This window comes from Saccostrea cucullata, unplaced genomic scaffold (genome assembly GCF_032062105.1).
Source record: "Saccostrea cucullata isolate Sc308-1 unplaced genomic scaffold, CSIRO_AGI_Scuc_v1 ctg181, whole genome shotgun sequence".
Classification (NCBI taxonomy): Eukaryota; Metazoa; Mollusca; class Bivalvia; order Ostreida; family Ostreidae; genus Saccostrea; species Saccostrea cuccullata.
Window position 1 is genome coordinate 258928 of NW_026936455.1, and position 14457 is coordinate 273384.

Sequence of the window (14457 nt, forward strand, 5' to 3'; positions counted from 1 at the left end):
TCTCGCTAGATATCGCGTGATTTGACTCGGAATCATACAAACGCTTTTTTGTACATAGATTTCAAGCACGGATTTGACAACGACAACAACATAAGACTACCAGTGATTACATTGGTTACGATAAATTAATCAACATCCCTGCCATGAAAAAGGAGATACAGCTTTTAAGAATTAGATGAAAACATTTGACATCGTCTTTAAAAGCACAGAAGCTCACAACTTTATCAATAAAGTCAATAGAAATCACTCGATTGACCCAGCCATGTGGCACATCTCTACTTTCGTTTTCGATCATCGCGGGAAATCTGAGTTATATAACGAAAGATAGGAACTTGTTTTAGATCTAGATTATACCATGCCATCATTTGTTTTGTTTAAAAACTGAATGAACATTCAGAATTATTGCTTCTAGGCTATTTCAGCAAAGATCACTCTTCAAATGGCTAAGTAAAGCAGCCAACCCAAGCAAAATGTTGAGCATGAAAAATATTTGAATTTGTACAGTTTATGTCAAACTTAAGGTGTTTCTGTCTTCTCCTTTGCTGTTGATATTTAAGATTAATTAGTGTAGGTACCTGATTTCATTTAAGGCTTATAATATACATGTATATTACATGAAAGATATCGATAATCCTAGCGTTAAACAACACGCGCACAATGCTACCACTTTTGAGGTCTGGATCTCCCTCTTTTTTCATCACAATAGGTTAACATGTATGCTGTATCCTTTTTTTTTTAACGCGAAGAGAATTATGATTGTGGCTTTAACAAAGGTATGACATTCTTTAGATAGAGAAAATCACAAGCCTCTTTCTTCCATGTCAAACACTTTATGCAATGAGCATTGGTTTACATTGTACAAGATTTTATACGAACGGGTGCACAGGTCCAGAAAAGCTGAAGAGGTGAAAGAATGAAAAGTTATCAAAAGTACCAACCTCTGAACCCCCGAACAAGCTTGTCTGACTGAAGATACTGCTGGAGGGGCTAGGTGGGGGACTCGGAGGGGGGATGCTGTCCGGACCGATGACGCCACTGTCCGTGCTTACGTCACTAATGTTACTCAGTCGATGGTTGATGCTACGAAACGGATCAGCTCCAAACAGATTCTAAAAATAAGTACAAGGATTCATATACTTTATTACTATTTAAGGAATGACTCTAATTCTTGGCCAAATTATCGAGTATAATATGGTTTGGGTCAGTTTACGCTTTATATAAATAATTTGTTTAGAGTCATTCCTTATAATTTAATTTTAAAATAATTAAACAACTGGGGATGTAAAATTGTGTTGTTTTTATGAGTTCAAATTTACCGCGCAATAATACAACCGTAGTAACGGAAGTGATGGAAAGCGAGGGGAGGTAAAAACTGATACAGAGATCTAGCAGCCATGATAAATAATTCATTAAATCTGGAATTTTCCATGAATACTGGAAATGAGGGGATTGATGGATACAGATGAATACCAAACCAGATTATACAAAATGTTATGCGTTCCTTTTTGGAAATCAACCAATGAGAGGCAAGAATACAAACAAAATTAAATTATAAACTTATACATATAAATGTTTTGTCTTCATTCATTATCTATCTTTTAAATATGGATAAATTGGTAAAATACGGATGATTTGATGTAATAAATAATTGTTAATGTAGATATGTAATTATGCTGCAGAAACACAAGGCAAAAAGTTATCATATTTTTTCTTTACTGTAAATAAACATAAGAGGCTTTTTAATATAATGTTACGAGTTTTTAGATTATACCAAAGATAAACAGATGCTGTTCTGTATAATACAATGTAATCAAATGCTCCATATGAATCATTAAGTACAGTTAAGATCGGGTTGAAATGTCCATTTTCTCAATGATAAATCAGATTATATTTTATCTAAAATCTGTATATCCTGTCATTTAATATTTGGGATTTATTTTGTTCTTCCAGTAATTTCAATATTGTTGTTTATTTTCATAAATACAGTAGTACTTTTTGCATGTTTTACGTGTTTTCTGTTGTTTTTTACGGGAGGTTAGGGTATTTGACTTATAAGTTAAATGACGTTAATAATTAATTGTATTTTAATTAGCAAAAACAATGTACGCACCCTTTCTTCTTCCACATCTTCTAATGATAAATCGTCTCTGTCGTCAGGACAATCCTCCTCTTTCGATGACAAGAAATTATTTCTCAGAGCATCTATATAAGAGAAGGACAAGTTTTTTTATAATCATTCACAGGACATTTTTCTCACCATTAAGTCAACATAATCGTAATTGAAGTTTTGAAAAAGTCACTGCATGGCATGACTCTGCCATTCAGCCAACTTTAAGTCGACATTCAGTCAACGATTAGTTTGTCTTGAATAACTTTCACAGGATAAACATTCACCATACAGTGAAATGAATGGTTGTTGCAAGGTCTAGAAAAGTCACTGAATGACACAGCTCTACAATTCAGTTACATTTCAGTAGACATTCAGTCAGCCTTTCATTAACTGAATGGTATTATTTTACCCTGTGTTTTTAGCTCACCTGAGCCGAAGGCTCAAATGAAGGGCCAAATGTTCAAATGAAGGGCCACGGCCTTTTCCAAGGGGAGATAATTATGAATTAGAGAAAAATTAATGGCATTATTAAAAAATCTTCTTCTCAAGAACCACTGGGCCAGGAAAGATGAAACTCATGTGGAATCATCCTCAGGTAGTGTAGATTCAATTTTGTACAAATCATGACTCCCGGGGCTAGGGTGGGGCCAAAATGGCCGACCCAAGTTTTACATAGGAATATATAGGAAAATCTTTAAAAATCTTCTTCTCAAGAACCACTGGACCAGGAAAGATGAAACTCATGTGGAATCATCCACAGGTAGTGTAGATTCAAGTTTGTTCAAATCATGACCAGGGTGGAAGCAAAATGGCCGACCCAAGTTTTACATAGGAATATATAGGAAAAATCTTTAAAAATCTTCTTCTGAAGAACCACTGGACCAGGAAAGATAAAACTCATGTGGAATTATCCTCAGGTAGTGTAGATTCTAGTTTGTTCAAATCATGACCCCTGGGGCTAGGGTGGGGCCAAAATGGCCGACCCAAGTTTTACATAGGAGTATATAGGAAAAATCTTTAAAAATCTTCTTCTCAAGAACCACTGGACCAGGAAAGATGAAACTCATGTGGAATCATCCTCAGGTAGTGTAGATTCTAGTTTGTTCAAATCATGACCCCCGGGGCTAGGGTGGGGCCAAAATGGCCGACCCAAGTTTTACATAGGGATATATAGGGATACCTTTTAAAATCTTCTTTTCAAGTACTTCAAATCCATGATTAGTGATATTTATATGGAATCATCCTCAGGTAGTGTAGATTCTAGTTTGTTCAAATCATGAACCCCTGGGGGGATAAAATTCAAGCCCCCCCCCCCTCAGTAAACTTTCAGTTCTGATCTGATATGTGCTTTTTCCTAGCCGATGTGCTCAGGTGAGCGCTGTGGCCCCTGGGCCTCTTGTTTTATCATACATACGACTTTTCTACAATGATTGATTGCTGATTGACTGAACCTCTCGCATAAAAATAGCCTTTGCTTATTAATGTGACTTCAGGGGTGTTTATATGTTATGTTTCCTTTCTTCATACCAGGTTTTTGCAACTTAAGGGTACATATTTTTGCTTGTGGTCAATTACTCTAATGTGTTTTAATGTGTGAGGCAAAGGATCAAAAAGGCTAATATACTGATATTAAAGTGTTATTTTATCCTAACTTAAGGAATGATTTCAGAATTGATAAATTGATTCTTCGGCGAGTGCAAGAGAACTGAGACGAAAATTCATCCAAAAAAAAAAAAATGTTGTATTGTGTTAAAAAAGAAGCCTCACACTCTTCGACCTTGTTAAAAAATAGTTGCCTTGTGACAAAGCAGCGTTTCGTGCTTATGTAATTTGTTTGTCCATAAAGTTGTAATTTCGATGCCAAATTTTTGGGTTTGGAAATTTGACAAAACAGTGGTTCTTGTATAGAGAGGGCAAATTATTAAGAGTAACTCGGCGAAATGTTATCTTTAAACATTTTGCTCACGAAATATTTCTATCGGACAGAGGGGTTCATTTTATGTCAAAGAAGACTTTCAATATTTAATATTTCTAATATTTCTAGGAAAATTTAATCAAAATGATTACTTCACTGCTAAATTTTGTCTGTTCTGGTTCCTTATTATTGATATGAAATAAATGACCGACTCTCCAGACGTAAACAAATTGTAAATTGCTTTAAGGACAAGGACACATTGCTTAAAATAAATTCCATCCATTGGAATCAAACATTTGTTGAAGAAGGTTTTTTTTTGTTTGTTTTAAAGTGAAAACAAAATAAATGTCATGGTCCTCATTGTACAAACAATTTCTAAAAATTTTCATCAATGTGTCATTTAAATTCCCGACGCGCAAAGATGCATGTGTACCACCACTTGAAAAGCCCATCCACTGAGGATTTTTTTGCTTTAAAAAATGCCTTTACAAATTTGAAAAGTGCATCTTTACAATTATGTAGTTATGATAAACAGTATATAGATGTCATCTCAATGCTATGCCGTTGGCATTTTATCTAGATGCTTTATCAATAGCACTATATGACTTTATTTTATTGATACTTTTTATGTGCCCTTATAAAATATGCTTCATAATTATGTAGACAAAGCGACTTATTTATGTGAACATGCAAAATAATGTTGACATGCAAATTACCAATTATCAGAAAATATAATTCAAAGGGTTATTTAACTTATTTTACGTGTTAACGTTAGTATCTGACATCATAAAATTAAATTCAAGATTCAACATGATTTTGTAGACATGAAGATAATTATGTTTTTAAAAAACATGCGCTTTAATTAGAACATGTGAGATGTGTATGTTGATGTGCAACTTATTATCTTGCATTTTGACATTAAAAAGTCACATGTCTATATAATTATGTTAACAAATAATTCGCATGTTGACATAAATAAGTTAATTGTTGACATAAATATCTTGCATGTTAACAAATAACTCGCATGTTGACATAAATGAGTTGCATGAGTTGCATGTTTTCATTAATATCTTGCATGTTTAAATAGATAAATCGCATATGTCTACATAATTGTGTTACATGCATATATATATTAACATAAAATAGTCGCATGTTAACATAAATATCTTGCATATTAATATAAATATCTTGCATCTTGCATGTATGATGTCAGATACTGGCGTTAGTAAGAAAATTTACCCATATTTCTCTAATAAGATTGGTAACTTGCATGTTAACATAATTTTCTTTCATGTAGACATGATTATTTTGCATGTTGACATAATTTATCTTGCATGTAGGGGACAGAAATATTCCACTATACAAGGTCACTGAGCAGAAAGGGATTTTTTTCGTCGGAGCAACTACTGGTGACATGGGACTTCAGTTTCTACGGTCTTAACTGGAAAACCGGTCTGAAAGTTCCACTGCTGGATTCAAACCCGCAATTTAAGGCTAACTCCTAAATACACGCGTACTACTCAAGAGCAAACGCCCCAGCCATTGCAACACGCAAGCGACCTGGGTATATAGAGGATATTCAATGTTTTGTCGTTGAATATGCAATGTGTATTTGATGTGGGACTTATTTTTGATATTTTCACGAGTGAACATCTTGCATGTTAAAAATAACTCGCATGTTGAAAAAATTGCATGTTTGAAATAAATCTTGCATGTTCAACAACAAAACATTGAATTTTGTGTTATTACATATATATTAAAAAAAATTCTTTGATTTTTTCTAAATATTTTGTCTTTTTGCAATACAGTCATAGGCTCGTGACGTCATGGTTGAGCGGTTGAGACGTCATAGCTATGTGAAGTGAAAACACTGTAACCATGAATTTAGCAACATATTTTTGGTAATTTTGACAGTTTTATTCGCTGTCAGAATGGTTTATTTATTTCCATCTAGCTTATATTAGGTCAAAGAAGATTTTTTTACAACAATCTTCGTTATGAGAAGGAAAGTCGAGAGTTTTCCCGCACTTCTGATATTCGTCACACTGTGACAGGATATCATTTTGATATCCTTTCACACTGTGAGAGAATATCATTTTTATTCAATGAATAAATTACAGTATTTTACGGGTAAAAATGTAATAAATACAGTTTCTACACTGCTGCTCTCCATACCGTGTTTCTTGTACGATGGTAAATCTCAAATCTTTAAATCATGCAATTGCAACACACACAGACCGGGGAAGACAAAAATATAGAAGAATTTATTATACTGAGCTCAAGCACTCAAAAACACCATGTTTAGCAATACCTGTTTGATGAACAATGTATATTCTGCTCTACTCCTACGAAATAATATAATGAGATAATTCCATAATTTCCACTAGTAACTGGGGAAAATGACCTGCATTAGTGCTTATGAAATGTTATTAACTAGGTAAATTCCTGGAACTTAATTAATATAATGCTACACAATTTGCAGATGCTTATGCCCCACACTGACACATCCTACCTACATAGACAATGCTAGCACGTGTCTGGGAATGTTTTTATAGAATTCGTTAAAAATCTTTACTAAACAAGTTTTTCCTTGGATGAAGAGGTTTTTTTTTCAAATACAGCAATGCTGCAAAAAACTAAACAAATTATCATCAGATCTTAAGTTACAAAAACGGGTATTCAGTAATGTATACTTTATTTTTCAAGCTGGAAAAAATGTATCAGTTTGTTAAGATGCTAGCATTTTATGCGAGTTAGTTGTTAAAGAGATCATTAGATCACTGAAGTTTTTATCAACTTTGCTTGAATCATTTTCTTACATTTGCAACTGCTATTTATCTCTCAACTGAGTTTTTGGGCACGTGTTTAAGTAAGGATCATTTCCTTACATCTTAAACTGCTCTTATATATCAACTGAGTTGTTGGGTGATCACTTATTTAAGTTTTGATTATACTTTGTAAGGATCGTTGTCTTCCTTTTTGGAATAAGTTGTTGATCACTTACTTAAATTTTGGGTCAGCTTGTTATCTGCTAATTGGATGGAGCCGCTGAAGGGATCACTTTTGTAAGGTCTTTGTTTTCTTTCTCGTCTTTTTCTCTGGGAGTCGGTGGTAACGTCAGACGTCGACCGAGAAATCAATAACTGTTAAAGAAGTGGATAGGATTTATCACAAGTATAGGCAATGAATAGTAAAGAACAACAGATGATTGTTTTATCAAACGAAACGCTTGTAAAAATATATTTTTATGAATTAAATGAGGACATTTACCTAAAACGAAATCACGTGTCTGCCTTCCTGTTTTTTTTTTTTATCGGTCTTCATCGAGTATACTTAAAGTAGGTTAGCAAGTTCAGAAGAGGAAAAACATATTTATCTGATTTATATTTATCATAAACCATAATTGTGCTAATAAAATTGTTTTTGTTTATGGACGTTTACCTTCGAATCTGGTTGAAACGACCTATTCTCTTGTATGTTTGTCCTTTCTTGTTCCCCGGTGTATAGGTCAATCTCTGACCCAGGGTTTGAGCTGTCTGTAGATGGAAAATTAAAGGAGACTAGATCGCTTGGACTATTTGGAAATGAAAACGTTCCCGGGGAGGAGGGACTGAAATTGTTCACACTGAACACTTCACAACTGACGGACCTGTTTAGGGGGAGGTGTACAGGAGGGGACTTTTTCTCAATTCTCTTGACTCTAGTTTTTGTCGTGGTGTCAACAGGTAGAGATGAACAGAGCTTTGGCCATGTTCTAACGGTCGGAATATCTGTGTTAACAAGATTTATTTCTTCTGTTTTATGTTTTCGCTGCTTGGTTGGCAGTTTGCGTTTTCGTGTAGCTCGAAGAATTCGACGACCAGGAACACCGTCATTTCTGTTTGGTTGGGAATTCCTATTCAATGTCTCGTAGCCTTCCGGATAAGCAGTTTTCGGGTTCATTGCACTTTCAGTATTCAGTGGTAAATTATCTTTGGGACTGGATATTTTCTGTCTAAGACAACAACCACAATGGTTCTCTGTTTGACATTTATTTTGGGAGTCTTTTGCGTTATCATCTTCCTCTTCTGTGTCCGAAGCTTGTGCTTCTAATTCCACATCCGTCGAAAATATGTTTAAGGTAGCATATACAGTATTTCCATCTGTGGAAAGTTCAAGGGGATCAACATCTTCGGTAAAAGACTTGGAAGAGTTTGATCGACAAAAATCTCTCTGTTTTGATTTCATACTTTGAGAACGTCTTGGCGAAGATACTGAAACTTCAGGAGATCTTACACAAAAGGATTCACTAGATTTTAATCTCTCCTTCCTCGTGACTAATTTTGTCAAATGATTATTGTCTGTTCTTTGGTTTCCATCAGAGTTCTCATTTGAGTCAGGGACATCAACACCTTGCTGACTAGATTGAATGTTTGATAATGTCAAATTCTCTATATTTGGCAATTTTCTATGGACCCTCTCTTGTGTCTGTCTAGGGAAAACATGTTCTGTGTTCTCGTTTTCTGCTTCTACTTTTGCAGTTTCGACACTTCTACTCACAATCTGGCATTCTTTCGGTAAAACCTGTGATTGTTCTTCATTCACCTTGGTGGTTTCTCCAGTTGAGAGGTTTCTTTGCGTAGTTTCAGTTCCTTTCTGAACTGGTTCCTTTGGTAACCTTCGAGATGAAGTCACTGTAGGAAAACACTTAATATCCAAGTTCTTTATAAACGAATGAGGAATGTTTTCTTTGTTTCTTAATACGTCTTTCACAAATTCTTGTCCCTTTTTCAGTTTTTCTTTTCTAGACCGTTTGAATTCTTCAAAACTTGGAATCATGAACTTTGAACGTCTCGATTTATTCCGAACATTTGCCTTTTCCTCATTAATTTTCAAGGCTTGCTGAAGGTCACTAAACTTGGGATCGCTGGTTCCTGTGAGCGAAAGTGATCTTTTTGCCCTAATAGCTGCAGGATTTTGAGAATGCAAAGAATGTACACTGTCTACGTCTTCAACACTTACATCATTTTCATTTTCTTTATTGTCTTCTTTTCCCACATTTGATGAACTGTTTATATCCTCAGCCGAGTGCAATTCCTCTTCAAGGTCAATTTTGGAGAGGTCAAGGTTAGAAAACGCTTTCTTTAAAGTTCCCCTGCTCCTTCCTTGTCTTTGAGCCAATTTTTCGAGTAAATTTCCATGTCTGCTGAGGTATTTCTTAAACAACTCGTTGTTTAACATCAGCTCGACACGAGGAGATACGGTTACTTTCGTTAGATCACCTTTAACAGGCGAATCAACCGATGCGTTTTCACATTCTTGTACCGGGCGTTGTTTTCCGACTGGGGGTTTTCCAAGAACGCGTGGAGGGTTTCGAAAATCTTGATTGGAATCCCTCACTTCACTCATTGTCTCCGAATTCTGCTCTAGATGACCTTGGGACGTTTGTGAACTGACCATAGCGAGGCTACAGTCTTTTGTCATGCAAACTGTGGTAAAGTTAGTCTTTTGTTATCTCCCGTTATGGCCATTTCCTGGAAAACAAAATACAATTTGATTAAACATTGAAACTTCAATACAGGCACCAACAACAATTACAAGATTCCCCGTAATCTATAGACAATGCAAATGGTGACCTGGAAATGTCGAGTGGAAACACAATGAAAATAATGCTGAAGATAAATTACTAGAAAAGTAAACATTTAAACGTTCATTCGAGGCGTGTGTTACGCGTATTGAAAAACTTGGACTTTCAATACATATATATGTACATGTCAACACAAAAATGAAAATACACGATTTGTGTCTATATCCACATTTAAATTTTCCTTTCGTTTTTATTGATCGTTGATCATGAACTGGTATACTCCAAGTTATTTTTTTCTAATGAACTGATTGCCACAAGTCACCTTTTGATGTGTAGCTTTCTGACCCCTCATTATATCAGATAGGAAAAATCTTTACTAAATTGATAAAGATTCTCCCCATGTTCTCTACTTGGAATTTTAATCATCTGCCCAATTAACATATGTATAAAATATCTTGTTTAGGTGGGAAATAGAGTTGTATTTAAAACGTTGGTATATGTTACCGGGACTTCGGTAATAGTGATATGTAATATTTCTTACCATTGTTACGGAATGCACTATAACACAGCGAAATAAGGTCCAAACTGTATGAATAAAAATCCTGTAAAGTTACGATGCATTTCGTATCTTAAAAAGGTTATTCCACTGATAAAAAAAAGTGAAAAACAACTAGTCACCAAAATCTTTAGGTACTCTACCTTTAAAAATAAAGCGAAATACAAAAAATTTCGTTATCAATTAAAAATAGAGATATTTTGCAAGCCTACGCAGGTGTAGATATCAACAGGTAAAATGATAATTTACAGGTATAGGTCCTAGTGCGTTTTAAAAATTTGCCGAAATTATTGAGAAAAAGTATTCCAATTATTTTCATATACTCTTTATCCATCTAAATTATCTAAATAACTTCACTGTATTTAAAGTCCACACAAATAAAGAATGAAAATATTTTCCAGTTAAGATCCCACCTAAAAATTCCTAGTATGCCTTAACATTCTGGCAAAAATCCATCTACAGTTAGAATTATTGATAATCACTCAGAATGCAATGTCAAAGTTCACTTTTTTAGGGTAGTTTCACGAAACTTCGTGTAAGCATTAGAAAAAAGACACATGGAATACGGGTACATTTTTAGATTATAGTTCCAAGTGGCTTTCATCAGACGTTTTTCTATAAACCATAAAAGTCAAAAGAAGAAAATAAATTTCATAGTCTTAGCAGCTTGAAAGGGATTTAATTCAACCAATGAGCGGATTAACTCCCTTAGTGGTTTAGCGGTAATATGATCAAATACATTAAGTGTCGCATTAGCCATGTAGTCCTTTTGTTGGGTGCATTCCACCATGTAAATATTGAACAGAAGGTTTATCCCAACATTAATTTCCAACACAAACATATATCTCAGAGTAATGAAATTGTAAAGAAATTTTATTGTCAATTTCTTTATTGAGAAAACCTACAACATTTTTAACCTGAAACATCCGGGAATTTACGTGCAATCACTCCAAAAATACCTAGTGCATTTTTTCTCATTATGTGTTCTCAATTTCCAATTTCATTACAGTCTGTAACTCTGGAGATTTGCTTCAAATTAATTAGATCAAAAAGAAAATTACACTTCAATATATTTGAAATATAAACATGTAAAAACCTCTCTGTTTAAATATTGTTTTACTTTAGACAAATATTTACTCAGTGGGTGAAATAGAGTTTTAAATATTGATTAGCTAAATGAAAAAATTCTGGTTTAAAAATGAAATTTACTGAAGATTTAAATTGCCAATCAAATGTACACATTAAAAATGGTATGTCAGTATCTTTTTTTTTCTTGAGTATTAATTCTTATCATTCAATCAGCAGTCAGAGCTAATGTTGCCTACATTTGAATGATGCTACTACTAGAATCAGACATCGTTTGCACCAAAGCTATTTTGCACCACGCCCAATTTTTCTTTCCTTTCGTCTTACAGGAAGAATTTATTTTTATCAAATAAACTCTACAGTGCAATATGAGTTCTTTTAGTCACGTGGAATATTTCATTTGATATGATACAACCTAAGAGCTAGAGAAAGCAGATTTCGTGAGAGATGAACGCAGATCAGATATTCTATCTTGGAGAAGTACGAGTCCGACTTCCATTAACGGATTGCATTGACTGGAAAAAAACCGAATCAGACTGTACATCGTTAATGTACGCTGCATAGTAAGATTAAAGCAATCTGAGGTTGTCAAAGATAGTATGGCCCCCGTCATTTCACTTCATTCATCCGATTGACCCTGAGCCGTGTATGGGATGTGTTCGATAAGTCAAGCACTCTTTGACTTTCGTTATCGTTAGGGTAAAACAGAACTTTTCAGAGAGCGCTCCCATGTTTGTTCACGACTTCCGGTAAAGTGTTTTGGATTGTTAGGTATAATGATTTATCAAGTAAAGTTTGTTTAATTAAAATTGATATTTGCAATAACATGTTTGTTAGTATTTTTTTTTTAATAAAAATAATTATTTTTTTAATCAAGAACTTAATTGACAACTTTTGTTTTTAAAAGGTTTAAGAAAGACCAATAAATACATAACGAGATTGTTATTTTTTGCTGAAAACATTTGTACTTCACAATGTGAAGTATAGGAATTGTTAATGGTTCAAAACCACTACATGTAATGAAAAATTTGTACCAGTGTGGATAAAATTATACGACTTATAACATTATTAAGTAGTCATGTAAAAGAAACCAGCTATGACCAGCCATACGCTCAAGGAAAAGTAAACAAACAAATCAGAATCATTTACATTAAAGCTGAACACGACATGCAAATCGGCATACATGTACGCCATATTATATTTCCTATCGCCGATATCAGCACAGGGGTATACCCTTCGCATTCGTTACACTTTACTACTTTATTGCCATGGGTATCGGCGTGGAATGGACGACACGTGTTTGTGCTGGTTATCTTGCATTGCCGTTGTTTACATGTTATTGCATTTTACGTGTACATGTATTTATGTTTGTTGTATAGTGCACTGACCTGTGCAACTGTTGAAAACTTCTTTCGTATTTTTCTCTCCTGCTGTGGAAGTACATGTACACAGTAATATTTATCGCTACCAAGTGTGTTTTTATGCAAACTACTTATTGATTCAGAAATTGATATATATGACGTCAAAATTAAATTTCATATAATATCGTTTATGTAAAGAAATTGAAAAAGTGTAAAGAAATTATGAAAAAGTGTTTTATATACGTAAATAAAATGATAATTGGTTATACTTATAATTTAATTTTAAAATAATTAAACAACTGGGGATGTAAAATTGTGTTGTTTTTATTAGTTCAAATTTACCGCGCAATAACACAACCGTAGTAACGGAAGTGATGGGAAGCAAGGGGAGGTGTGTAGATCTAGCAGCCATTTTGTTTACATGAGGTAAGATACAACTGTTTGAATTTTCATTAAATCTGGAATTTTTCATGAATCCGAAGGACTGGAAATGAGGGGATTGATGGATACAGATGATTCAGCTGGTTGTCAAGGGGGTGCAAACCAGATTATACAAAATGTTATGCGTTCCTTTTTGGAAATCAACCAATGAGAGACAAGAATTCAAACAGAATTAAATTATATATACATAAAATGATTGGTTATACATATACACAGTTATATTTGTCAATACCGGGTGTGTCGATTTTTTTTTATATTACAAATTTTCATCAACTTTGATATCTATGCAAATTACTTGTTGATTCAGAAATGAAATTCATAGAGTATTTACAGTGGAATAATACACTAATATTTAAGGAATAACTGTCTTATTTTTCGATTTCATGATGTGATCAATCGATTGGCTTGCCTTCGGCGTTTATGCATAAAATTATCACGCAAGCCAATCGATTGATCATCTTCATGAAATTGAAAAAACTGACAGTTATTTCTTATATTTACATGCTCTTGATTCCGCCAATCCACGTTCTACAAGCCCTGCTTCTGTCTAGCTATAATTTGTCTTGCCCTGCACGTGATTTTTTTTTAACCGCGCCTATTGATAAACCAGTACATTCATGTAGAAATAAAGTACATAAACTATTTGTAATTTTATCTCGGACAAAGACGTTGGAAATATAAATATTGCAATATCAATTCTAATCATTAATGCTGTTCTATATCATTTGTACATTTATCCATATATCATCAGATCATTAGTAGATTTTTGTTTTAATTATATAGTTCTCAGTACTGATTGTCTTTCATAAAAAAAAAAAAAAAAAAAAGTTTTTCCATGATATGCAGTGCTGAAAAATACCCTCAAAAGTCATTCATTTCTACCTGACAGCGTTATACATTTCTGTAGGGCTACGCAACAGTGGCAATAGCTGCAGAACTGTAGCATGAAGGTTTTATATTTTAGCCCTTAACCATAATGCTACAGATCCTGTATGAACATAATGTGCAATTTACGGCGCAAGATATTCTACAAACGGTTGGTGAGAATTTCTCCAATTTTCCAGCATTGGTTAATCGATTACCTTTCACTGCACATTTTAAGACACATTGTTTACCCAATCTGTATACTTTATTTACCTCCAAACGCTTCAAACTTCTCTCTACAGACCAGTAAACTCACTTGTTTTGATTTTTTTTTTCGGATGGCAGAAAATTCAAAACAAGTGAGTTTATTGGTCTTTATAGACGACTATATAGAGTTGGAAAGTGAATAATGCTCCAGTTTGTTTATCGATAAAAATGTTTGGAATTTGGAATTTTGAAATTGGAATTTAGAATTCAAGGGTAATTGATTTGCCAATGCTGGAAAGTGAAGAAATTCTCACTAACCGTGCGCAGAAAATCTTGCGCCGTAAATTGCAT

The 14457-nt window shown here is 34.0% G+C and overlaps 1 protein-coding gene across 4 annotated transcripts in view; it reads right to left on the reverse strand.

Annotated features, from left to right (window-relative positions):
* The window catches only part of LOC134245635 (rhoGEF domain-containing protein gxcJ-like), a 33068-nt gene that overhangs the window by 6733 nt on the left and 11878 nt on the right, over window positions 1-14457 (reverse strand). For 2 of the 4 annotated variants that reach the window (XM_062727902.1, XM_062727905.1), the window contains exons 2-5: window positions 7467-9538; window positions 7030-7168; window positions 2111-2202; window positions 939-1109 (exon numbers count right to left, since the gene is read on the reverse strand). In XM_062727902.1, coding sequence (XP_062583886.1) covers window positions 939-1109; window positions 2111-2202; window positions 7030-7168; window positions 7467-9488 — 2424 coding nt within the window. In that variant the 5' untranslated portion in view covers window positions 9489-9538. Of the gene's footprint in view, window positions 1-938; window positions 1110-2110; window positions 2203-7029; window positions 7169-7466; window positions 9539-10132; window positions 10249-10560; window positions 11042-14457 lie in introns of those variants that run through there. The other 2 variants (XM_062727904.1, XM_062727903.1) reach the window with 2 other exon arrangements.